We start from the raw sequence: 26,987 nt of genomic DNA on the forward strand, positions 1-26,987 counted from the left end.
CATAGGAGGCTTTGCCTCAGCAACATCCCCTAATACAATCGACTCTATTTTTTCACCGCTTGTTTGGCTAATGCATCTGCTGAACTATTTGCCTTTCTTGGTGTAGAATTAAGACACCATTATGGATCTTTATTATATTAATGCAGGAGGGAGATATGAGTACGTGTGTGCATGTTAAAAGATATATGCAGACTACTGTAATTAAAAAATATAAAATAACACAAAAACAAGTCTGTTAACAACCCTTACACTGTACCCCGTGTTACAATGCTATACTCTTTTGCATTAGATTGAATAGTTAATTATTTCTTGCTTTCTACTAGATGTGAACTTCCTATCGTCAACTAAACCAGCTTAATCTACTTTTACAAAGTAATCCAGTGGATTTACTTTGTCTCTACAACACATCTTTTTTTTTTTTTTTGGCTTTGAGATGTTATTCAACTCTGTATTCCAACTTTTATTTAGTGGATTTCTACCTTCTCCGTGGACGTAGGCCAAAGGCCGAACCACGTTAACTTGTGTGTTGTGTTATCTTCTCATCATCTTGTTGTTGCTTCGTTTTGTGCCATCACGAATCATCATACATGCTGTCACGCTCAATTAATGCAAGCCAGATCACCCATCAGAAGCCTCCGTAAAATGCTCAATTAATTGGCAACCCAATATAGATTTTTTCTGCTCCATTTGCAGTGTAAATCCAAAGTGGATGCAAAGGTTGTGTTTGGTCTATTGCCACCAATATTAGCAACGTTCTCGGTACTATTGTTGATTCTTCACAGAACAGCAAATTTGGTGTTTCTGTTATAAATGCTAATACCTAATCTAATGTTTATATTTTTTTATGAACCATTTAATATTTATCCGAGTAAGTGCACTTAACCATATTCTTTTATTTCTCATGTAAATAATCATTTTAGTCATAAAAATTTAATATTAAAAAAGGCTTTTTGTCCCATTCAAGTATTGACGACTTTCCCATAGGTAGGAAAGTTAATTTATCCACCTGGGAGACCCAAGAAAATAAACTTTTCATGATCCCCTGGGATTCTTGGTTAATGGGAACTAAAATCCCATTGACCAACTTCCCCCCTCAAAATCCAAAAAAAAGAACGCCCCCTTAGTATGAATGGTTATTTGATTTGAAATTTGATGGTATCAAGATAATTTCTCAAAAATTTGTATTGACCAACACAAAAGGTTGCAAATAGAAATGGCAATGGTACCAGATATAACAAAATTTTACTCCTGATTCGGCATTTGTTCATAATTGGATGCTTATCTTATTTGCCTTGTCTTATTTGCACTCACTTAGCAGGTAAATTCTTTATCCCAGAAATTGATGCAAAATTTGCATCACCATTCTCTTACCTCAATTCTCTTATATAAGGTGTGGAGACTACATCATGGGGAGAGAGAGAAAGGGGAAGATCGCTGATTGCTATTTGGGACGATAAACAGTAATTACCCATAAACAGGCAAAGTTCAAAGTATCGGCCCATATCAACCCCGGGACCCTCCGATACACCCCTGCAGTGAGTGTATCGGGGGGGTCTGACCAGTTCAGGGGGTGGAGTCTTAAACTGAAACCCCCCCCTCCCCCCGAACCGATTTTGAAAAAAATAAAATAAAAAGTAAAAAAAAAAAAAGGTATCAAAACACCCGATACGCCCCTACTGGCATATTGGATGAATCGATATTTTGAACCTTGCATTTAGGGGTATTTTGGTTATGAAAATTGCATTTATGCTGGCCCGGACAATTCTGCTGATGAACATTATCGATAATGTTACGGATTAGTGAGTTTTGAAAAATAAAAGCTTACTGACATGGGGTTACTGGACGTTTTGAAAAGTTACGATAAATTTAAGAGATACTGAAAAATCATGGTAACCAGGTTTTACACTCGTCCTATTTGCGCTCTTACACATTTACACCAGTGCAAATGAAACGCACTGTAAAGTGCAAACAGTGTCTTCCGCACTACATTCCCATAGAAGATAAAAGTCCCGCTGCACATATATAAATTCATTCATACCCCCGTTCAAACATATACATCTAAAAAAGTGATAAACTCTAATGGAACAAGTCATAACTTTTTATAAATAGTGCGATTGAAGCAGAGCTACATCGACCTTAGTGAGAAGGAAATGATTTGACGGTCCAATAATAAGCTTCATTTTCAAACCCAAAGCCCTATGCTTAGCCAAAGGATATAGAAGACCCAACTCCATCACAAAGTAGGCTGGTCCAGTGAAGAAAATAAACCAGGGAACCTGGAGATCTGCAGTCAAAATTCAACAACGTGCATCCAAAACCTTCATTGGCACGACAACTTCCAACAGCCAAGCAATATGAATTTGTTGGTGCAATACCTGGCACATAGCCCTAACCACTTGGCATTGAACCTGAAACCAATAAAAATTTCTGTCCAGCTGCAGGGACTTCGTGAAAATGTTAGATACACCGCATTTCGTTGAGAAAGAAGAAGGTAACGCAAAAAATTAATATAGAACTTTTGAGTACAAATCTGGCAGCTGGTGAAATAGGTGGTGGCTAAGGCCCTTGAAGAATTAATTGGATGTACACCAACCACAACTGAAATTCCAACAAGATATGGATGCCTTATAAATCATAAATTATAATTATGAAAGCACAATGAACCACAATGATCCAAAAAAAGATTTGCATTGATAGCACAAGCTGACAATGCAACTGGAACTAGCAAATACAGATTTCCCTGCCAAAACGAAATTCATTATTCATACTAGGAAGGGAACTGATTTTCCATATCAAGTAAATCTTCCATACTCCTTTCTTGCATAGGACAATGGTGGAATTGTGGTGATGGGATGCAGAGCCCTCCGTCCTACAATAGAAGTCGGTATCATCCAAAATGGCATAAGAAGTCCATGCTCACAAAAATTAAAAAAAAAAAAAGTGAACATTAAAAAAATATCAAAGAACAATAAACTCTATAATTAAAATTCCTAGTATGGGAGTTAAAGGGTAAGAGTTCTTACCCCAATTCATCCCATCGGTAAACGTGCTATTGCTAGGAGAGTTTTAAGTCCCTGTGTTACAGTTGGGTAGAGGGGCCTGAACCTTAGGATGACCCCACTCGGTGCCACGAGCAAATGTTGAGTGCCCAGGGTTCAATCGCTGGGCAGGTTGCTGCCCCAATCTACTTGGATGGTTTAAGGAGAAATGAGACATGAGATGTGAAGGCTTTGATAATGCACGTGGGTACCCAGCATACATATCATGGGCTGAAAGTGGGCTTCCCATTTCTACATGTGAATATGATCGGACAGGTCCATTTGTTCTGTATGCATTGCAGAAAAGCATGAATATACACTAGAAAAAAATGAACTCATTGAAAAAATTGAGAACTTCTAATCTACTGCAAGTTGATACAGTGTTACATTCAGTATTTGAATATTATACACAACATGCAGGTAAGCAACATATATGCAATTATTTGTTAAAAGCAATATTAAATGTATAAATTTGAGTGAAAGGCACCTTCAAGAGCCAGAATAAAGACGAGGATGACACAGTTACCTTTGGATAGACAAGCTTGAGCTTGTCTGCGCCTGGTTAGGATTGTGGCTGAATCTTCCAACTCCAGTCATTGGAACTGCAGAATCCGAAGCATGACTAAGGCGCAATCCATTGCTGAATTCAGATGTTACAGAGCTTAAATCAGAGCCATCCTCTTGCAAAAGAAGTTCATCACTGATGGAGAGAGGATCCAACAACAAACAAACACAAGCTAATTACATGTTTTGGTTAAACAAAAAGCCTGAACATATGTAGAACCCAACACAATTTCTTGGCACCTATCCAAGAGTATCCGGTGACTCAGCAAAGATGAAATTTTGGATACTAATAAGCATACAAACACACATGAGTTAATTAGATTTATAAAGAGCATCCCAGTGCAAAACACTCCTGCCAATGTGGGCTCTGGGGAGGGACAGATGTACACAACTTCACCCCTGCACATACAGAGGGGCAGTTTCCAAGATTTGAATTGCAATGGAGCAACCCAACCATTGAGCCTAAGGCCCACCTTCAGTTAAATAGATTTATGATTTATTTATATATGAATAATGACAACATGAGATCGTAATACATATAAACCAGTGTTTTAAAATGTGTTGGAGGGATATGCATGGAGGTGAGGTGCTAAGAAAATGCCTGGATGAGTACAGTGGAGGCATAGAGATGTTTGAGGCATACACCTCCAATATAGAGGCACATGCCTCCAATAGCATACAAGATGCACTCAAATGCTTTTACTTTAGTAAATTTTCTATAATAAAATAATAAAAGTGGAGGAACTATTTTATCATGTTCCCATTAACATATTAACATGAAACAGAGGATAGAAACACTCCAAATTTGTTTATTGTAATATTATAATAAATGTTATATGTAGAAGTGGGAGGACCATAGCTTTGATTTCGATTAATGCATTACATTCATTTGAACATGAGATGAAATACTTGTTTATGTTCTTGGGGAATCCTCATTTACCCCCACCTCACAATTTTTTACTTCACCATACAGTTGGGAACAGTGACAATGGGAATGGGGGAATTGAAGCCAATACAAAGGGGGTATGGTGACAAGTGGGGGTGTTGGGTGAAGTAAAAATTTCTAGGGTGGGTTTCAGTGAGATTTCCCTTATGTTCTTTTTGGCAATCCACTTGTTTATTGAAGTGTCATACATATATACATGTGTGTGTGTGTGTGTGTGTTGGACAACCCAATTTTGGGTGACAAACCACCCGACTTTATAGAAGAATATGTCATAACTGTACCCAATACAATCTCTCCCAACTTTGTAAATAATATATTGATGGTTGATGACACTAAATTAGACGATGATACTTTAATTCTATATTTAAATGTGATGGCTTTATTATTAGAAATCACAATTATGATGTTTTAATTTCTCATAAATTTTCTTTTTTTTATGGGATTTTTACTACATTTTTTCATGTATTTTATCTTATTTTAATTAATTATTAATTGACTTGGGAGGCTCATGCCTCTTGTATTCTGGTTTATAACTCCTGCCTTAGGATGGTAGAATGACTCACATCACACCTCTATATTTTAAAATATTGGTGCAAACAAATAACAAAATTTAATGTTTTCAAGAATTAATACTAATAAAATAAATATTTAAATAGAGCAATTTCATATGAAGTTAGCAACTAAATAAGAATACAATTTTATATTCTAGAAATTTAAGATAGAAAATCAAGGAGAAAAAAGAACAAAACTTGAACCATTGTTTTATTTAATGTGTAAGAGAGAGAATAGAAAAATTAAATGAAAAAGAAATATCTTTATCCTTCCCTTCTTTCTTTTTCTCTTCTCAAAAATCCTTGGATTTTTTAAGTTTCGATAGTGAAACTTCAAAATGAAATATAAACATATATTATATAATAAATTGCATTAATACACATATTAGTAAGATGTACCATAGTAATAATATTAGAAATTAGACCAAGCGCCCACCTAGATATTTTTTTATTGAACTATAACCAAAATAGTAAATTTTAGAGTACAAACATTCACCCACCAGAGAGAAAAAAGTTTTATTTCCTCGCTTACTCTTTTCCTTACAACTGTGCGTAGAAAATTTGATCTCACCCCACCCCTTATTTAGCCAAGGCATCAGCCATTTTGTTTGTTGCCCTTTGTACTTGTAATCAGTCATGGAATAATCAAGAGAGAAGAGATGAAGGAAGAAGAGAAAAAATTAGAAGTCGAACTAGGTTAGTGGCTGCACCCACTTCACCATATATATTAACTAACAATACTTAAAGAGTAGTCCCTCAAAATAAGTCTAATTACAGAAAAACCCCTAGCGCCATGAACATATTCAAAAAACACCCTTGGCAACACTTCCCCTCAAGTTGGGTTGTAGATATCATGCATACCCAACTTGATACATAGCTCTTCATGGTGCATGGAATTCAATCCTTTCGTAAATACATCAGCCACTTGATCTCTTGATTCAACAAACGTATACAAATTTCACCCTTTCCACTTTTTCCCAAACAAAGTGCTTGTCAATTTCAATGTGCTTGGTTCGCTCATGGAGAACCAAGTTATGAGCAATACTAATAGCAGCCTTGTTATCACAGTACAATGACAGCATCTGACTTCCACATACCTAGCTCGGTAAGGAGGTTTTTTAACCATAACAATTCAACAACACCCTGAGACATATCTCTATACACGGCTTCTGCACATTGCCACTACAGACTGTTTCTTACTTCTCCAAGTGATAAGATTTCCTCCCACAAAGGTACAGTAACCAGTAGTAGATCTCCTATCATCAATAGAGCCAGTCCAGTCAACATCTGTGTATCTTTCCACCATCATATGACCATGTTTAGTGAAGAGGAGACTATACATTTCCTCATTAAGGTCACCATTCATAAAAGCATTTTTCACATCCAACTGATGAAGATGCCAAGAGAAATTTACAGTAAGAGAAGAGAACCTGGATAGAGTTCATCTTCACAACAGGTGCAAAAGTTTCATTATAGTCCACACCATGTGTCTAAAAGAACCCTTTAGCAACTAGTCTCTCCTTATACCTCTCAATAGACCCATCAGCATGATGCTTTACTGTAAACACCCACTTACAACCAACAGATTTCTTTCCTTTTGGAAGGTCAACAAGTTCCCACGTGTGATTTTCTGAAGGGCAGAAATTTCCTCACACAGCATTTTTCCATTTAGGTAATTCCAATGCCTCTGTAATACGTCTGGAATCTCAGAGTGCCTAATATCCCACCTGAAACCCAAATCATAATCAAAACCATTTTTTGAAGCAAATGGGCTCGGAAAACTTTGAAATAGATTCCCATTTAAAGGAAGATAGTGCACGCTAAGGAAGGAAATTTTTCATTTAATGGAGATTATCCCATCCATTAATGCCTGCATAATTTCCAAAAGATCATACTTGATACAAGGGAGAACACATGATAAAATGGTATGCATAGCCTATCATGGTCCATGGAGAAGCCCAAGTATCCCTAGCAGGCCCATCCATTGTCCATTAGCCCATGAATGCTTACTACCACCTTATGGCATAGTTTATCCCTATCCACAAGTAGCCTCCACAACCATTTTCCAAGCAATGCCAAGTTTCTAAATCCCATACAACCTCTCCTAAGCCTCTTAGTCTTTTGCTTCTGCACACTACTTCTTAATTAATTAGATGGTCCTTTCTCTCTTCCCTAGGTTCCCATAAGAAATCCCTCATTATTTTCACTCTTTGCCACCCTATTTGGGATCCTAAACACGTGTAGTACACCAAGAGATTGGCTAATGTTGACTTGATTATAGGAATCCTACCTCCCAATGAGACATCCTTTCTTCCATATTACCAATCTCTTGGATAACCCTTTTACTACTAGGGTCCAAAAGCTATGATCCTTAGGCTGTGTTTGGTTGCAGTGCAAATTTATTTGCACTAGTACAAATGCATGGGAGTGCAAATGTAAATAATGCAAGATTTTGTTTTGGATTTTACTTTATTCTGCTTCATGTCCTAATTTACTTCATTTGTACTGCAATCAAACAAAATAAGCTAAAATTTGAAATAAAAATAGGTCAGAATTTACACTCAAATCATTTGCACTGCCAAGGTTTTGCATCAGTTCAAATTTATTTGCATTGCAACCAAACACAGCCTTAGGATTAGCACCTAGAGAAAGGCTTAGATATTTCAATGGCCATGATGAAACTTAGCATCCTACAAAGGCTACGATCTCTCTTCTCTCCATGTTGACTCCTACCATGCAACCCTTATCAAAACTTAACCCATTGTTCTTCATCATAGAACAAAAGTGTCACCCTAAAATTGCAAATGAGTGGCCATCTCCCAACTCTCCAACCCAAACAATTGCATTCAATTTACCCTTAAAATTAATTTACTGAACACATCGCCTATGAGGGTAAAAAGAAATGGAGATAGGGGGGATAGTTGTCAAGGCGTCACCTAGGCGACTAGGCACCCTTGGCTGGGTGCCTCGCCCAAACACCTTTACTTTTAGCAACTAGGCACCCTTTAGGCAACAAAAATGACAAGGTGGGCACCTTTTATAATATCATATATCTTGATGTATCTTATTAATGTATGTGTTAATACATTTTACTATATATATATACTTTGTTTTAATGCTTTACTATTGAAATTTAAAAGACCAAAGGGTTTTGAGGAGAGAAAAAGAAAGAAAGAAAAGAAAGAGGAAAGAAAGAATAGAATAATAAAATTCCTTTTTTTTCTATTCTCTCTAATTAAATAAAACAGAATCTCCATCCATTTTCTATTTTACTTTCCATCTAGAATATTTATCATATAAAATTAATAACCTTCTTTAGCTGCTAATTAGTATGAATTTGTTCTATTAAATACTTATTATAGTAGTATTATTTTTGAAAATAATGAAATTAATACATGTAAAAGATTTTTATCTTTTAGATGTGATGATTTGCCACATTTTTAGAGGAAATTTAATGTTTTTAATAAAGAGAATTGCTATTTTTTCAATTAATATACATGCTGAATGGTATATAAAGCTAGGAAACTAGTCAAAAGTCAGTTTTTTATACTACAAAACTTTTATCGCCTAGGCGCCCGCCTAGGCAACTAGGAAACTAGGCACCCCAGTGTCGCCCAAAATCGCCTAGATGCTTTGAAAACTATGATAGGGGGTCACCTTGTCTAAGCCCTCTACAAGCTGGGAAAAATCTCAAGTATTCCATTCACTAGGGCTAAGTAATCACATGTTAGAATACATCCCAAGATCCACTTACACCATCTATACCCAAAATCACATCTACTTGGTACTTCCAATAGAAATGACCAATCCACTAGATCATAGGCTTTCTCTAAATCTAGCTTACAAATCATTCCTTTTTTCTTGTTCTTCTCATCTCTTCCACACATTCATTTGCTACAAGGATTTGATCAGTGATTTGTCTATATTGCGAAAAAGCACATTGATTCAATGTGGTAGAGGGAAGTACCTTTCTAAATCTCAAAAACAAGACCTTAGCAATGATCTTATATAAGCTAGCCACCAAGATAATGGTTCTAAAATTTTAAGAGATCCTAGGTTTTTGGGGGATTTGGTCCAAAAAAGTGTCATTTACTCCTGAATTTATTATTCCCCTATCAAAGAATTCACTAAAGACACCCATTAGATCCAACTTCAAGATATACTAGTTGTCTTGATAGAAGGCCATTGTAAAACCATCTAGCCACAGAACCTTTAATCTATCCATAGAAAAAACAACTTCCTTTAATTCCTCTATCTCAAACTTCCATTCTAACATTTCCTTCAATTCGCACTTAGGCTTGGCCAATCCAATACTTCCACAGTTCCACCATGAGCCTCTTTTTCAAAGGCCTCCAATAATAGATATAAAGTGATCCACAAAAGCCTTAGTTATATCTGTTAGCGTAGGGGTATTTCTGCCTTTATACCTTGATTGATGTTGCTGATCTGTAATGTTGTGTTGAAACATGTGCTCTTAACTTAAGTAAGGGCACATAGGTCTTTTCAGTTATGTTTTAATAATAATATAAATACTTACTGGCCGACTGAGAGAAGTCAAGTTGACCCTTTCAGAACCAGAATTCTCTCCTCTCTTTCTCTCTTTCTCTCTTTCTTTATCACTCTTTCTTCTTCTACATAACTGAACTCAGTCAGACCTAACTCTAAGGCAGACCTGAATTATACCATGGTATCAGAGCTAGGTTAAATCTGCCTAGATTTTTGCTTGCCTAGGGTTCATTCTCTGCGCACCCTGTCTAGGGTTTTCCTCTTTTTTTCTGTGTTAGATTGGAGATAAGGGAAAGGGCTGAAAAGGAGTGATCGCCCTCTTCCCTTGGAGGGCTCTATGCCTCCAGTCAGGTCGTATGTGGTCGGTTGCTGTGATTTCTAAGATCACCCTCTCCAAGTAGAGAAAGAATAGAGGGCCGAACTGTGTGTGGCTGTTGTGTGTGAAGCGGCTGTTGTGTGTGGTCTGCTCTCCTGCTCGCATGGGTGTTACTTCAGCGATAAGGTAAGAGATTTCAATGCATGATATCTGTTATGGATTAAATAGGAGGTGTGTTTCAGACCATTTGCTAGGGTTTCGGCCAGTAAGTGCTAGGGATTATGCTGGTTTCTTTGTGCATTTTGAAGGAAGAGATATGATCATATAGTGGTGAGATTTCAGGTAGTTGTAGGAGTAGGGTTTGTGGTGTGAGCACATTTTTCAGCAACAACAAGTGCTGAAATCAGTGTGACAGTTGTGACCTAGTGGTGTGTAGTGTGCAGATCTCAGTGATAATAGAATTCAGCAAGTGTGCAGAATTGGTGATTGTTAGCGTAGGGGTATTTCTGTCTTTATACCTTGATTGATGTTGCTGATATGTAATGTTGTGTCAAAACATGTGCTCTTAACTTAAGTAAGGGCACATAGGTCTTTTCAGTTATGTTTTAATAATAATATAAATACTTACTGGCCGACTGGGATAAGTCAAGTTGACTCTTTCAGTTCGAACCAGAATTCTCTCTTCTGTCTTTCTCTCCTTCTCTCTTTCTCTATCACTCTTTCTTCTTCTACATAACTGAACTCAGTTAGGCCGAACTCTAAGGCAGACCTGAATTCTAACATGGTATCAGAGCAGGTTAAATCTACCTAGATTTCTGCTTGCCTAGGGCTCATTCTCTGCGCACCCTATCCAGGGTTTTCCTTTTTTTTTTTCTGTGTTGAATTGGAGATAAGGGAAAGGGCTGAAAAGGAGTGATCGCCCTCCTCCCTTGGGAGTCTCTATGCCTCCAGTCAGGTCGTATGTGGTCGGTTGCTGTGATTTCTGAGATCGCCCTCTCCTAGTAGAGGAAGAATAGAGGGTCGAACTGTGTGTGGCTGTTGTGTGTGAAGCGGTTGTTGTGTGTGGACTGCTCTCCTGCTCGCATGGGTGTTACTTCAGCGATAAGGTAAGAGATTTCAGTTCTTGATATCTGTTATGGATTAAATAGGAGGTGTGTTTCAGACCATTTGCTAGTGTTTCGGCCAGTAAGGGCTAGGGTTAATGCTGGTTTCTTTGTGCATGTTGAAGGAAGAGATATGATCATATAGTGGTGAGATTTCAAGTAGTTGTAGGAGCAGGGTTTGTGGTGTAAAGAGCACACATTCCAGCAACAATTAGTGTTGCAATCAGTGTGACAGGTGTGACCTAGTGGTGTGTAGTGTGCAGATCTCAGTGATAATAGAATTCAGCAAGTGTGCAGAATTGGTGATAACATAATGGGAGACAGTAATGATTATAAACCTAGTGTGATGGTGCCTACAGACTACCTGAATGTTCAGATGACCTCTATTAAGTTAAATGGAGAGAATTATGTGCCTTGGGCTAAATCCGTTGAAGTCTTTTTAAAGGCAAAGAAGAAGGTAAAACATATCAAAGAGGAGAAACCCTCCTCTGACTCTCACGAGTATGAAGATTGGGAGCAAGAGAACGCTCAGATCATCACATGGTCGTGGAACAGTAAGGAACCCAGGATTAGTGTGAACTTCATGTTCCTTGATACTGCCAAAGACGTGTGGGACCATGCGAAAAAATTGTATTCGGGGCAGGACAATACAACCAGAGTTTATCAACTTTATCAAGAGTACTTTAATCTGCAACAGGGCAATCAGAGTCTTGAGGAGTACTATGCCAACATGAGGAACATACGTAATGAGTTGAATGTCTATCATCCTCTCACTTCTGATGTCAAGATTCAGCAACAACAGAGAGAGTAGCTTGATGTGACTAGATTTTTGGTGGGACTAAAGTCTGAATATGAACCAGTACGGGCTCAGATATTAGGGGGATCAGCTCTTCCATCCCTAGAAGAGGTATTTGCTCGACTTCGGAGGATTTCTATCGGATCAACTGAGAACTCTAATATCTCAGATAGATCTGCCTTTGCTGCATCGAGAGGCCGTGATGGTAGAGGTGGAGCTCGGGGAGCTCAGTCTGGCCGTGGTGTTGGTAGTGGTTCTGCATATGGCCGAAGTGGCAATGGTGGGTCTACTTATAATCGTGGTGGTGGTCATACTAGGAGCAGAGATTTAGGGGGAGCCCATGGTAGAGGACGTAGCTCAGGCCCGAGGAAGTGCACTCATTGTGGTATGGATGGACATACCATCAACTATTGTTATGATTTACATGGTCCTCCCTCAACCTAGGCTAATCATGCCGCGACCGGTGACTCAAGTTGCAACTTTAAAAAAGAGAATCATTCATCTGACCAGTTGCCTCCTACATCCACAGATGGTCCCATGAAGGAGATGGTGAGTGTTCCCCGTGATGAATATGAGAGGTTTATCCAATCACAGCAGAACACGGCGACTTTTGCTCATTCAAGTATGGCTTGTCTGGCATCTACACCCAATCCGTGGATCATTGACTCTGGAGCCTCCGATCACATGACTGGAACTCCAGGTCTGTTTTCCTCCTTATCTCATTGCTCAACATCACAATCTGTCACCCTTGCTAATGGTTCCACATCCTCAATTTGTGGTGTTGGTAATGTTGACCTAGATCCTGTATCCCTCTCATCAGTTCTGTATGTTCCTAAATTACCTTTTAACCTTATGTCTATTAGTAAGCTGACCAAATCACTTAATTGCTCCATTACCTTTTATCCTTCTATGTGTGTCTTTCAGGATCTCAAGACAGGGATGAAGATTGGTGGAGGGCATGAAGCAGGTGGACTGTATTATCTTGACGGTGGTGGTAGTAGAACTTCAACAGCTCTCCAGTCATCTCTTTCTCCACTCCAGTGGCACTGCCAATTTGGTCATCCGTCGCTCAAAGTCTTGAAGTACTTGGTTCCGTCCTTGAGTCAGCTTTCTATTTTGGATTGTGAGTCGTGTTAGTTTGGGAAACACCATCGTGTTCCCTTTAGTTCTAGGGTTCATAACCGTGTGTCGAGTCCTTTTTCTTTAGTTCATTCAGATGTTTGGGGTCCTTATAAAGTAATGTCATATAATGGATATAGATATTTTGTCATTTTTGTGGATGATTTTTCAAGGATGACGTGGCTCTATTTAATGAAAGAAAGAAGTGAATTGTTTACCATTTTTCAAAAATTTTATGCTGAAATTCGTAACCAATTTGGTACCCACATCAAAGTTTTTCGTTCTGATAATGGCCGCGAATATTTATCCACATCATTTCAGGAATACTTGGACCAACACGGCATTATACATCAGACCTCATGTACCTACACCCCACAACAAAACGGGGTGGCTGAGAGAAAGAATTGCCATCTCCTTGAAACAGCAAGATCCCTAATGCATCACATGCATGTTCCCAAACCTTTTTGGAGTGATGCAGTGCTTACCTCTTGTTTTCTGATTAATCGGATGCCCACGTTCATCCTTGATGGTCAGTCTCCGTTTCAGGTCTTGTTTCCCTCTTTGTCTCCGTTCCCTCTTACACCGAGAGTTTTTGGGTGTGTCTCCATAATCTGGGTCTTGGGAACGACAAGTTTGATGCCCGTTCTCTCAAGTGCATCTTCCTTGGCTATTCTCGGACCCAGAAAGGGTATAGGTGTTACCATCCTGGTTCTCGACGGTCCTTTGTGTGTACTGATGTCAGTTTCTTTGAGTCTACTCCATTCTTTTTGGGGTCTGGTGATGTTTCTTCCTCTTCATCACCTCCTCCTCTTCCACTTCCCGTTGTCGATCCTCCTCCCTTTGTTCCAATTGTGACCAAATCCTTGCCTCCGGTGCCACCACCTGTTGAACGCCCACCTATCCGTCATGTGTATACACATCGCCCACGTGCACCAGCTACTACTCCGGCTACATCTCCATCGATGGATCCGGCACCAGACCCCCACTTAGCATCTGAGATTGATTTACCCATTGCTTTGCAGAAAGGTAAACGTACTTGCACCCTTCATCCCATTTCTAATTATGTTTCTCTTACTCACCTTTCCGTTTCCCATCGCCAGTTTGTTACCTTGTTATCATCAGTTATTGTTCCTAAAGATGTACAAGAAGCCCTTGCCTCTCCAGGGTGGTGCCGTGACATGGAAGAAGAACTCTCAGCCCTTCATCATAATCATACTTGGGACCTCGCTGCTCTTCCTCCTGGGAAGCAAGCTGTTGGTTGTAAGTGGGTTTATACAGTTAAGTATCTACCTGATGGTAGTGTTGAACGCCTGAAAGCGCGATTAGTTGCAAAAGGGTACTCCCAAACCTATGGTATTGACTACACAGAGACCTTCTCACCAGTTGCTAAGATAGGGTCAGTTCGTGTTGTGATCTCTCTTGCAGCCATGTATGAGTGGCCATTATATCAGCTTGATATCAAGAATGCCTTTTTGCATGGTGACTTACTCGAGGAGGTCTACATGGAGCAACCTCCAGGGTTTGTTGCTCAGGGGGAGGATGGTAAGGTGTGCAGACTAAGGAAGGCTATATATGGGCTTAAACAGTCTCCTCGAGCATGGTTTGATAGATTCAGTGAGGTGGTAAAGAAGTTTGGCATGAAACAGTGCAAAGTTGACCATTCTGTATTTAGTCATGACTCTCCGAGAGGAAAAATACTATTGGTGGTGTATGTAGATGATATTGTTATTACTGGGAATGATAACGTTGGTATTGATAGGCTGAAGACTTATCTGCAGGATCACTTTCAGACAAAGGATCTGGGTAAATTGAAATACTTCTTGGGGATAGAGGTCCCAAGATCCAAGTATGGGATTAACCTGTGCCAGAAATAGTATGTGCTTGATTTGCTGGAAGAAACAGGCTTGTTGGGTGCCAAACCAGCTGAAACACCCATGGACACAAATACCAAGCTAAGCAGTGATATGGGTGAAGTGTTTGAAGACCCTGACAGATACCGACGACTTGTGGGCAAATTGAACTACCTAACCATTACCAGACCAGACATCTCATTTGCAGTTAGTGTGGTAAGCCAGTTCATGCAAAAACCTCTGATTCCTCATTGGAATGCGGTTCTGAGAATTGTGAAGTATCTAAAAGGGGCCCCGGGTCGCGGTCTGATATACAAGAGTGGGGGAAAACTTGAAATAGAAGGGTATTCTGATGCTGATTGGGCCGGTTCTATGTCTGATAGGCGGTCTACTACAGGCTATTGCACGTTTCTGGGAGGTAACCTGGTGACATGGAAAAGTAAGAAGCAGACGGTTGTGGCAAGAAGCAGTGCAGAAGCAGAATATAGGGCTATGGCGCATACCGCTTGTGAATTAGTGTGGCTAAGGAACCTTCTACAGGAAGTAGGGTACAACATAACACTCCAATGAAGCTCTATTGTGATAATCAGGCTGCAGTTCATATCTCCTCTAATCCAGTGTTTCATGAAAGAACCAAGCACATTGAGGTTGACTGTCACTTTGTGAGGGAGAAGGTGCTGAATGGAGAGCTAGACACTACACATGTTAATACAGGAAATCAGTGGGCTGACTTATTTACAAAAGGCTTGAGTCAGGGAAGAGTGGACTACATATGTAACAAGCTGGGGGTATATGATATATACTCACCAGCTTGAAGGGGAGTGTTAGTGTAGGGGTATTTCTGTCTTTATACCTTGATTGATGTTGTTGATCTGTAACGTTGTGTTGAAACATGTGCTCTTAACTTAGGTAAGGGCACATAGGTCTTTTCAATTATGTTTTAATAATAATATAAATACTTACTGGCCGATTGGGAGAAGTCAAGTTGACTCTTTCAGTTCGAACCAGAATTCTCTCTTCTCTCTTTCTCTCTTTCTTTATCACTCTTTCTTCTTCTACATAACTGAACTCAGTCAGGCCGAACTCTAAGGCAGACCTGAATTATAACAATATCCCCCTGTCAATTAATTATAACTCCTAACTCTAAATTGAATGCAAAGTTCTTACACCTTCAGCTAGCCACTACATGAAAAAATTGTGCTAGCATCACTTTCCCTAATCTGTCTGTATCTTGACTTTTGATTCCAACAAATCTCTTTTTTATATAAAATATCTTTCAACTACCTATTCAACCCCCTCCTCAACTCTCTATCCTCTTCCTCATACTCTCCTTGAGTTTCCTTGTTGTTCAACTTCTCAATTTGAATTCTTCCTTCCTCTCTTCTAATCTCCATAATGTACCAAATTTGATTCCTTGTTTTTTTCTTTTCAGCATTCATAACTTATTATGAAGCCTCATTCCTTTCCATTTAATTGTGGCTTGGCACTCTTCCCACCATTCCTTATTGGATAAAACTCGGGTGACAAGGCCACATATTCTTAAACCTTATGGGAGTCGAGCCTCCACCACCCACTCTTCAATCTAAAAGTGATAGGTCAATGGTCAGATGCAAATCATATTCTTAAACCTAAAATCCAGTCCTCCCCAATGTTCCTTCTGATCTAAGAAAAACAAGAATCTATCAATCTTGGAGCAGATGGGATTACTTTGAAGGTTTGTTAGCTTGAAGTAAAGGGGCTCCTTTGGCTCACATTAATTAATGGGTTGATTAAATTTCTCCATACTAGTGATTATTTGTTGCCTAGGGTTGTTCATCTCTTCTGTGTACCTCATAACATTAAAATCTCTTCCCAGGCGCCAAGGTCCTTTCCCACAACTTCTAATATCATAGATTCTTCCCACATTTCATATCTTCCTTTGTACCCATTGGGGCCATAAGCATTTTTCAATACCCATTCATACCCATCTTCTCCTTTTCTGAACTTTACTAAGATAGAAAATATCCCTACCAATTTTTCCAGATTTTCTATACTTAACTCTTCCACATGGTCACTATTCCTGCTAAAGGCCCCCCATGAAGGTGTCATAGCTCAACTAAACCTTTCGACAGACTTAGAATCCATCTCCTATCAAATTCTGCCAACTTTGTTTCTTGTAATATGATATATTTGGTTTCCTTTTCCTAATCATTTACCTAATGTTTTCTCCTCCTTACACTACCCAAACCCCTGCTCACCTAGATTTTTTTCACCTAGGAGGGCACCTTATTGCCTAGGGAGGAATCTAGTTGCCTAGACAAGTGCTTTTTTGCTATAACGTACATATAATATATAGGACTACATTTGTAACAAGCTGAAGTTGTATGATATATATATGCTTCTGCTTGAGGGAACTCAGAAACATGTGAATAATGTTTTAAAAGTGGCCAGAATGTATTGTTGTAGTTGACAAAGCAGTTCTGTCCATCTACTCTAATTTTACTTACGGAAGGGTAGTTCAATTTATGTGTCCAGAACTGTGTCTGGTATCATTGCCACTGCACTTGCAACATTTTAGGTTGGTCAATACAAACTTTACGAGAATATATTTTTTTTCTACCACAAATGCTTTGAGTTATCAATACAACATTAGGTACCACTGCTGCTTCTTCAGGAAAAGTCAAATTTGGTGTTTCTACTATAAATGCCAATACCTAATCCAATGCCTATATTTTTTTTTTTTTGTGGAAGTGGTTATCTGATATGATGTGACAAGACAATTTCTCAAAAAAATTGTATTGACCAACACAAAACGTTGCAAGTAGAAGTGGAAATGGTACCAAGCACAACCTTAGTTAATGTTCTGATCTGTTTTGACAAATATCATGAACTAAAACTGGTTCTCCCTCTCATTAGCTATACTGCAAGTTTATACTGTGAACAAGCCTCATACTTTACATTGTATCCTTCTAGAAACCATTTAAAATAGGTTCTTCCCAGAATAGATAAAATTGTGCATGTCTAAACCAATGAAGTATGATCAATTAAGTATACAATGATCTTTTCTGTTTCATTTTTTAACACAGATTATTGAAACCTCGGTATCATTTATAAGCTGAGCTGGAGATGGAAGATACCAACTTAAAGTTACAAGGTAAAAGCCTTTGATATTTACCTATAATTGGGATCCCAATCACCAGGATCAGGAAGTGACATATTGTTTTCTGACTTGTCAAAAGCAACTTCTTTGGCTGGTTGGAACGGTATATTAGAGCTCTGCAAAAGAGATCCTTGAACATTCTGAATGGTTGAGGAATTTCCTGAGTTGACCCCATTGCATCCCCTTTGTTGTCTCCAATTTGGTGGATTAAAACTTGACTGCACACTCTGAGGAGAATTACCCTGTCCTCTAGAGTTCCTGTCAGTGTGACTGTAGTTAGCACCATCAGTGTGATACCCTTGAGAGTGTGGAGATGATGCACTCTCCTGAGACTGTGAACTTCCAGGATATCCCCAACTTCTTCTTCTATTAAACTGGGACACTGCCGTCATTTTGCTCAATGGTGAACCATGAAATCCACTGCTTCTCACTGGAGAACTTGGACCATACTTTGGAGAACCAGCAGAAACCTGAATGTGGGAGCTTGGAGGAGTGAACTGTGAAGGACTAGCACCAAGGGACATTGGCACAAAATTTCCTGCAGATGAACTGACACCAAGACCATTCCCATGAGAGATTTGAGAAGTTCTTCGCCTAGTATCAGGACTAGCTCCAAGGATTGGCACTCCACCTTGTGCATGGATGCTCATACCAGATGGACCAACAGGTGAATAATATGCATACATACTACGATTATCACCATAGCTTCCATAGCTGCTTCCAAACCCAGCATTGTCATTATAGCTACCATGGCTTCCTAAGCTGCCATAACTACTGGCATGAGAGTATGAGGTCACCTGAAAATGTTGGCTGCTCTGTAGAGGACCTCTGTTCGTACTAGGAACCTGTAAACCAAATCAATCTAAAACTATTGCACAAAAGGATAATATAATGATTAAATGCTACAGCTGAAACAAAGATAATATTGAAGACATGGGAAGGAAAATCCTGATATAAGAAAATGGCAACAGAAATTATTTTGCATACATGCTCAATCTCAAAGATAATATTGAAGACCACAGAGGAAAAGCAAATTCACCTGAGGGGAAAGACCAGCAGCAAACCAATGGCCACCACCTGGATGGTGGTCTACGTTAACATTCTGGGCAACAGACTGTGAAAAAAGATAGTTAAGTAAGCAGTCTGATGCTTGATTAACCAAAAAGCGCAGTAAACCACATTTCAGACTCAGGAAAAAGAAAAGTATTCTTTGATGCATGATAAAACGAGTACCCAAAGTCAGGATTAGAAAAAAAAACACATCATTTAACTCATTAGTTTACTGAGAAGGCAGAAGGTAGTGGGAGTAGCAAAGGGGAGAAGAAACAGGTGGTTCTCACAGAAGAAAGTAATACACAACAGAGCTCAGCTCTCCTATAAAGATGAGAGCCTCTACATATTTAAATATTACTAAACATACATATTTAAATATTAGAACCTTTATTCAACCCTTGGATGGTCTTCTTTTGGATAGGTCAAGAAGAGACCACGGAGTTTGGACTGCTTTGTGCTTTTAGGGTTTTCTTGTGTGCATCTTTTTTCAGTGCTTTGTTGTCAATCCTGCTTTAAGTCGTGGTTTCCCTGTTAAGCTGTTTCATGTGGCCCTATACCCTTCAAAATTAAGGCTTTCTGCTAGGAATTGATTCTGGAAAAGATCGTCACGTGGCAACTAGCAAAAGAAAGGACCAAACTGGTGAATCTCCTAATATGTGCTTTCTGTGTAGAGCAAACTGGGTTACCCTTGACACTTACTAATCTCCTCTCCTTTTGTCTCTGCTATTTGGGATATTTTTCTTCTCTTTGTTTGCCTGTATGTGGTTCCTCTCAGCTGATTTGAAAAGCTTGTTCAGCAATTCATTCTTCTGTCTACCAAAGAAAAAGGGCAAGGTTCCATGGAGATGTACAAGAACAGCTATTTTGTGGACAACTTGGGAAGAAAGGAACAAGAGTATTTTTGAGGATAAAGAACTCTGTATGGAGTGCAGAAGTCAAAACGGAAACTGTTATGATAAGGGAGGCCCATTGGATAAGAACACAGTGATACTTCACTGGTGTTTCATATGATGATATAGCAGGATGCAGGAACTAGCAGGTGGTAGTGGTTCATCCTCCACAATAGATAGATTAAGGATTCCTTGGCAACCATCTGAGTCTCCTTGAATCAAGATGAATTCTGGTGGTTGCATACTTGATAACACTGGGAATTCAGGTATTGGGGGTGTTTTCAGACATACAGATGGGTCTGTGATGGCTTTGTATTCGGGGTCAATTGGGTTTAGGAACTCAACAAGTGCAGAGCTGATGGCAGTCTTACATGAGTTAAAATTGAGGAAAAGACTCCAAAACAGGAACATAATAGTAGAGGGAGATTCCAGAGTAGTGGTGGACTGGATAAGAAAACATACACAAGGAACATTGACATACAAGTATATGTTGAGGGAAATAAGTAAGCCAGCAACAGTAATGATTATTACATTTCAATGGGTGCCTAGAAGTGCAAACATCATGGCTGATGCTTTAGATAGGCAAGGGGTTAGCAGATCTCAAATGTAATGGGGGGAGATTCCTAGGGAATCCATTGTATAACTCCATTTGGATGTAGATTGTTACACAGGCTATACATCTTCGTTGTACCTACCTGTACATATTGTCCATGTTTTCAATAAAGTTTTGACAGTTACCAACCAAAAGAAAAACATTACTAAGCATACAAGCTATTAACATATCCAAAAACACCTTATCTGATATTTGTATTATTAATAAAGACAAAAATTCAGGATTTAAATTAAAATGGAAAAGATTCTAAAGAACTAACAAAACTGAGCATAGACAGTTTAGAAATCGTTAATGGTAATAATGTTTGGCGTATATGGCATAGACAGCTTAGTCACCCTTATGTTGATATATTAGAGTTCTTGTTTCATTTTGGATGTTTGCATTCTCAAGTTACCTCATTTATTAGCATTAATACATATTGCATTTCATGCTGTTTGAGCAAGAGTCACATTTTACCTTTTCGGTCATCTCCTGATCATGCTTCTATTTCCATTTAAATTTGTAGAGAATATGAAATATGATGAAAGTGCTTTTTTGGGTTTTTATTTCCTCTTTGTATTTGGGCACCCATGTAAGGGCAATCTTTCACTTTCAGCAAAATTATAAAGGCTTTGTCTCCAGTGTGAACAATAACCTGAGACACACTTTCATAATTCTCTTCTTCTTTCCTTCTTATTTTGGCTTCACCTTAAACAACTTGGTATCAGAGTACATATGGATTCAGGGTAGGCTTCTGCTGGTGTTCGTTACCCTAGAGGCAGCTTGCTAATGTCAGCAGTCCATACAAGTGGTGGAAACCATCCTTGAAACTAGTATGGTTCAAATCACACTGAATTTAGGGATTTTTGGTATAGGTTTGACCTCCATGTGAAACTTCTGTGGTTTGTTATGATTTTTCCAAAAGGAAATCCACAGAAAATTTAGATTTGAGTTTGAAGCCGTTTCAGCACCTTTAATGGAGTGTTTCTCCTTCAAGCCAATTTTATTTGGCTCTTTTTATATTTCTAGGAAGACGAGATGTGATCCTGTAATTTTATGAACCCTAGAAATTTTTCAGGGCTTTTTTCTTTCAATATCTGTCCCCCAATCTATTCTTGGGGCTGTTTTTGCTTCTTAGTCGTGTTGGCTCTTCCTTTGGCCTTGTGTGCTGATGGTGCATTAAAAATCTTTGTGACTCTTAAAATTATACCCAATTAAGGAATGGAAGCTTATAAGGATGTTCACTTGGTTCCCCAAGTGCTTCCAGGAAACATGGATACCTCCAATGGCATGATAACCACTGTGAAACTTGATGAAACCAACTTCCTAGAATGATCCCAGTCTGCTAAGCTCACCATTGGAGGAAGAGGTAAGCTGGGCTTTATCACTGGAAAGGAAATCAAGCCTAAATCAGAAGACCCGAAGTTTTCTAAATGGGAGCAAGACAATCTAATGGCAATGTCGTGACTGGCTTGCTCCATGCAGCCACATATAGCCTGTGACTACATGTTCTTATCCACTGCATAAGAATATTTGGGATAGGGTTAAGACAAAAACACTACTAGGATTTATTAGCTCTGTAGGGAGGCCTGTAGTTTGCATCAATTGGAGAGGACCATAGCTATGTATTTCTCCTCCTTATAGTCATTGTGGGAAGAAATGGATCATTTGGAGGCCTTAGTGGAAATCTAGAAGATAGGGAAGTAGTACAGGAAATATGTTGAGAAGAACATGGTTTTTGATTTCTTGGTGGGGTTAAACTTTGAATTTGACTTTACTCGACAACATATCCTGAGTGAAAAACATTGTTTCTCATGTTGCTGTATAGGGAGGCCTGTAGTTTGCATCAAGGGGACAGGACCGTAGCTATGTACTTCTCCTTATAGTCCCCGTGGGAAGAAATGGATCATTTGGAGGCCTTAGAGTGGAAAGATCCAGAAGATGGGGAGCAATACAGGAAATATGTTGAAAAGAACAGGACTTTTGATTTCTTGGCGAGGTTAAGCTTTGAATTTGACTTTACTCGACAACATATCCTGAGTGTAGACATTGTTTCTCTTGTTGCTGCCTACTCCCTAGTCCAGGGTGAGGAGAGCAGGAGAGAAGCCATAATGCCATCTCCCATGGTTGAATATTTTTCTTTCGTGCCTTCTAAACCCAAACAAAGGACAAATATGGCAAGAACTCCAGACATACTAAGGACAAATATTGGAAGCTTCATCCTCACCTAAAGCCTGAAAAGTTGAAGATAGGAAAGAAGGGGCAATGCACACTTGGTTGTAGTTGGTAATGATGTTCAGCCACCTATTCCTATGACTTCCTCTCAGGCGCCTTCTGATCTAATGGATAAATTGAAAGGCCTCATGTTGTATTTGGAAAAGAATAGGACATCCTCTAGTTCTAGTAATCATTCCAATGCATATGCTAAGTCAGGTACTGCACATGCTTGCCTCTCCACTGATAACCCATGGATTGATGACTCAGGAGCAATTGCACATATGACTGGTATGTCTTCCTCTTTTTCTGATGTGGATAGAAAAACAAATTGCATGCAGCACTTCAAGTATATGACAATAAGCACAAGAAATACCAAGCTGAAAACAACAAAGCATGTTGGATTTTTAGGGATTTTAGACCTGAACCTGAAGTAAAACTCCTCTTGGAACAGTTCCGCTACTGTAACAATGGCAGCAAGCTGGCCTCCCGCACGGATACACACTGATAGAGGGATTGGAAGGTGCTAAAATGGGTCGACTCCTCAAAACCCAAGCTCCCAATACTTGAAAACCCTATCTGGGGCTGAGCTACAACTCAAACAAGGGAGAAAGAACTAAAAAGGACCCCTATTAGAAACAACCTCCTCCCCTTTTATCAGACCCAACGGCTTGCTGGAGAAGCAAATTAAAATATCTACATATAAGCCCCTAGAATGTTTCCCTCTCACAAGCAACTCCTTGAGAACAAAACTAACTTCAATGAACCCCCCAAAAGATAACTTTTGTTGCAAAAAAAACCCAAGAGACCAAAATGCAACAGATGTGCACCCAACTGGTCCTCACAAGAATCTGAATTATAAAATGACGAAAATACCCCTGGACCCAAACTGTCAACAAAGCTACCCAAAAACAACAATTTGGGGCCCCACTACAAAAACATGCAAAGCAGAATACATTGGCCTTTTTCCTCTTTTTTTTCTCTTTTTGGCCTCATCATTCCCACTAGGTTAAAAAGGGCTCGATCCCATGCGAGCAGCAATTTAAGCAGCCTTGCACATGTCTCCATCTAGCTTCATAAACTCTTCTTCACTAATCCAAGAGTTCTTAATTGTTGGTTAACCTTTCCACTTGTCCAAACTCATTAGAATTGCTGGCCCTTTGTGCTTGTTCTTGCCAAAGTTTTCAAGGCGTCTAGGCGATTCTAGGCGACACTAGGGCACCTAGTCACCTAGCCACCTAGGCGGGTGCCTAGGCATCGCCTAGGCAATAAAATTTTATAATATAAAAATCTGACTTTTGGCTAGTTTCCTAGTTTTATATACCATTCAGCATGTATGTTAATTGAAAAAATAGCAATTCTCTTTATTAAGAACATTAAATTTCCTCTAAAAATGTGGCAAATCATCACATCTAAAAGATAAAAATCTTCTACATATATTAATTTCATTATTTTCAAAAATAATACTACTATAATAAGTATTTAATAGAGAAAATTCATATTAATTAGCAGCTAAAGATGGTTATCAACTTTATATGATAAATATTCAAGATGGAAAGTAAAATAGAAAAAAAAAAAACAAGGATGGAGTTTCTGTTTTATTTAATTAGAGAGAGAGAAAGAATGGAAAAAATAACTTTATTATTCTATTCTTTCTTTCTTTTTCTCTTCTCAAAACCCTTTGATCTTTTAAATTTCAATAGTAAAACATGAAAACAAAGTATAATTGATAAATATAGCATATAATAAAATGTATTAACACATACATTAATAAGATATAGCAATATAAATGATATTATAAAAGGCACCTGCCTTGTCATTTTTGTCGCCTAGGTGGGTGCTTAGTCGCCTAGGCGGGTGCCTAGTTGCTAAAAGTCAAGGCGTTTGGGTGAGGCACCCAACCAAGAGCGCCTAGTCGCCTAGGCGACGCCTTGACAACTATGGTTTTTGCTCAACCTTGGTCGCTGGTTCTAGATCCCCATGGTAAAGAGGTTTGCTACATTAAAAATGGGTGAAATGGACAAATCAGCTTGTAGCTCAATTTCATATGCATCGTCACCAAACCGTCTCAATACTTTACATGGCCCAATCCTTTTCTGCCTCAACTTATGGTAAGTTCCAACAAGACCTCTCAGGCTGCAAGCAAACCATGACTAGATCACCCTCATGGAACTTTTAGCTTCTACCACATATTCTCTTGAATCTCTTGAATGGATTCAGCTAAGGCCTCGACATCATCACTCACTCGCCAAAACCCTAATATAGGAGCTAGATCAACAACACCTTTAGGTGACCAACCATACACAACCTCAAAAGGAGTCTTCCCTTTAGATCTACTAACTGAATCATTGAAGGAAAACTCAACTTGTGGTAGGATAAGATCCTATTGCTTTAAGTAATCTCCAAGTAAGCTCCTCAACAAGTTGCCCAAGCTTCGATTAACCACTACAATTTGTCAATCTGTTTGTGGGTGAAACGTACTACTATATTGTGGGGTAGTACCCATATGCTTCCATAAAGTTCTCCTAGGGGTGGCCACGATCCGAGCTGTTCACAAGTTGTTCAAGCTCTGCTAGGCTCGGTCTAAACCGAGCTTCGAGCCAAACTCGAGCCCAATATATAGGTTTGTTTGTTAATTGAGCCAAGCTCAAGTTTAATAAAGCTCAACTTGTTAGGCTCACGAGCCTAATCAAGTCTATATGTACAAAGGGTGTCACCTCGGCAATTGAGGGAGACCTTGGCTTGGCACCTCGGCTATTGAGGGTGACTTCGACTCGACACCTCGGCAACTGAAGGAGACCTTGACTCGGCACCTCGGCAACTAAGAGAGGCCTCAGCTCGACACTTCAACAGCTAAGGGAGCTCAACTTGGCATCTCGACAACTAGAGAAGACCTCAGCTTGGCACCTCAAATGCTAGGGAGACCTTGGCTCAGCACTTTAGTAGCTGAGGGAGACCAAAATCAGAGGCATCCAAGCCAAGCTCAAACTTCCGAGCTTTTGAACCAAGTCAAGCTCAAGCTCAAGTCTCTAGTTCAAATCAAGCTTGAGCCTGATAGTTTATGACTGAGACGAGCTCGAATAGCTAGATATTCGGCTCAGCTTGGCTCGAATCTACACCTAAGTTCTTCAAAAGTGGCTAAGAAATCTTGTATCATGATCTGATGTGCTAGATCTTCGCAATCCATGCAACCGAACAACTTTAAAAAACAAGTTAGCTACGTGAGAAGCATCAAAATTCTTTTGGCAACCAATAAAATGGGCCATTTTAGAGAAACGATCAACCACGACAAAAATAGAGTCATTATCCCTAGTTATTCTCGGCAACCCTAACACAAAATCCATAGTGCTTCTGGTATGGGTAAGGGAAGATACAAACCTGTATTTTGATGCTACCTATTAAGATGTGCCTAATAGGGGTAGTTTAGTCTTCTTCTATTTATTAAGTAAATTGCTTATGTGGCAGCGTTACTAGAGTTACTCTGCCCCACACTTAAGGGCATTTCTGTCTTTGTAAACATTATTAGAATCTAATATAGATTAAGGGGGTCGATTGGATGGGTTAACCATCAGATTTTCGACTGACCCTTCTTCTCTTCTTCTTCTTCTCCTCTTCCTGTTTGGACTACTGTAGCAGTAGTCGAAACATGGTATCAGAGCCATGCTCCTGACCTATGTCAGTTGGTAAAGCACCTCAGCAATGTTCGTAACTCTTCACTTCGTTTCTAGTCAGTCGATGGAGAGAACTGGTTCGCCTTAGGTCAGAAACATTACAGCTTGTCTCTCTGCTGCGCATAACCTTCTTCAACAAGGAAAGTGACTTCAGCAGTGAATGGTTGATTGATATTCTCAAAGGAAGGTCGGTTCTCTCTTCTTCTAGTGTTACTTATATTTCTGGGTAGAAACCCTACAAGAAGCTGTTAGTATTGAGTAGAACCTAAAGAACTAGGTTCATTGTTGCCCTAGGAAGGGTTGTGTGTGCAGTAGCCGAATGGTGTAGGGCTGTTGTAAGTTGTTGAATGGTATTAGGGCTGCTGTAAGTGGCCGAGTGGTGTAAGGTAGAATGCAGTGACCTTGCCGAACTCCTTGTGGTTGTGTAATGCCCTCTTAAGTGTGTTAAACAAGTATGAATTGGGTGCAGCAGATTTGGCTGTGTTGTGGTGCTTGAGTGGTTGTAAGAGGGCCTCTACTTGTGATTAATGAATGGTAAACTAATGCTTATGTGGGACGTAAGTGTGTGAAGTCAGCAGTAGTGTGAATAAGAACAAGTGTGTGCTTCCACTGTGGTGTTTCGAGGCTGCAATAGGTGCT

The 26,987-nt window shown here is 39.3% G+C and overlaps 1 protein-coding gene across 11 annotated transcripts in view; it reads right to left on the reverse strand.

Annotated features, from left to right (window-relative positions):
- Positions 1 to 1,994: 1,994 nt before the first annotated feature.
- Positions 1,995 to 26,987, reverse strand: part of LOC148864557 (dual specificity protein kinase YAK1 homolog) — a 47,245-nt gene continuing 22,252 nt past the window's right edge. For 4 of the 11 annotated variants that reach the window (XM_088977122.1, XM_088977117.1, XM_088977116.1 and 1 more), the window contains exons 13-17: positions 18,968 to 19,042; positions 17,944 to 18,773; positions 3,565 to 3,738; positions 3,024 to 3,325; positions 1,995 to 2,869 (exon numbers count right to left, since the gene is read on the reverse strand). In XM_088977122.1, coding sequence (XP_088833248.1) covers positions 3,067 to 3,325; positions 3,565 to 3,738; positions 17,944 to 18,773; positions 18,968 to 19,042 — 1,338 coding nt within the window. In that variant the 3' untranslated portion in view covers positions 1,995 to 2,869; positions 3,024 to 3,066. The remainder of the gene's footprint in view (positions 2,870 to 3,023; positions 3,326 to 3,564; positions 3,739 to 17,943; positions 18,774 to 18,967; positions 19,043 to 26,987) is intronic. The other 7 variants (XM_088977125.1, XM_088977119.1, XM_088977118.1 and 4 more) reach the window with 3 other exon arrangements.

The sequence above is a fragment of the Nelumbo lutea genome, chromosome 3 (genome assembly GCF_056320005.1).
Source record: "Nelumbo lutea isolate HS-2025 chromosome 3, American lotus-T2T, whole genome shotgun sequence".
Classification (NCBI taxonomy): domain Eukaryota; kingdom Viridiplantae; phylum Streptophyta; class Magnoliopsida; order Proteales; family Nelumbonaceae; genus Nelumbo; species Nelumbo lutea.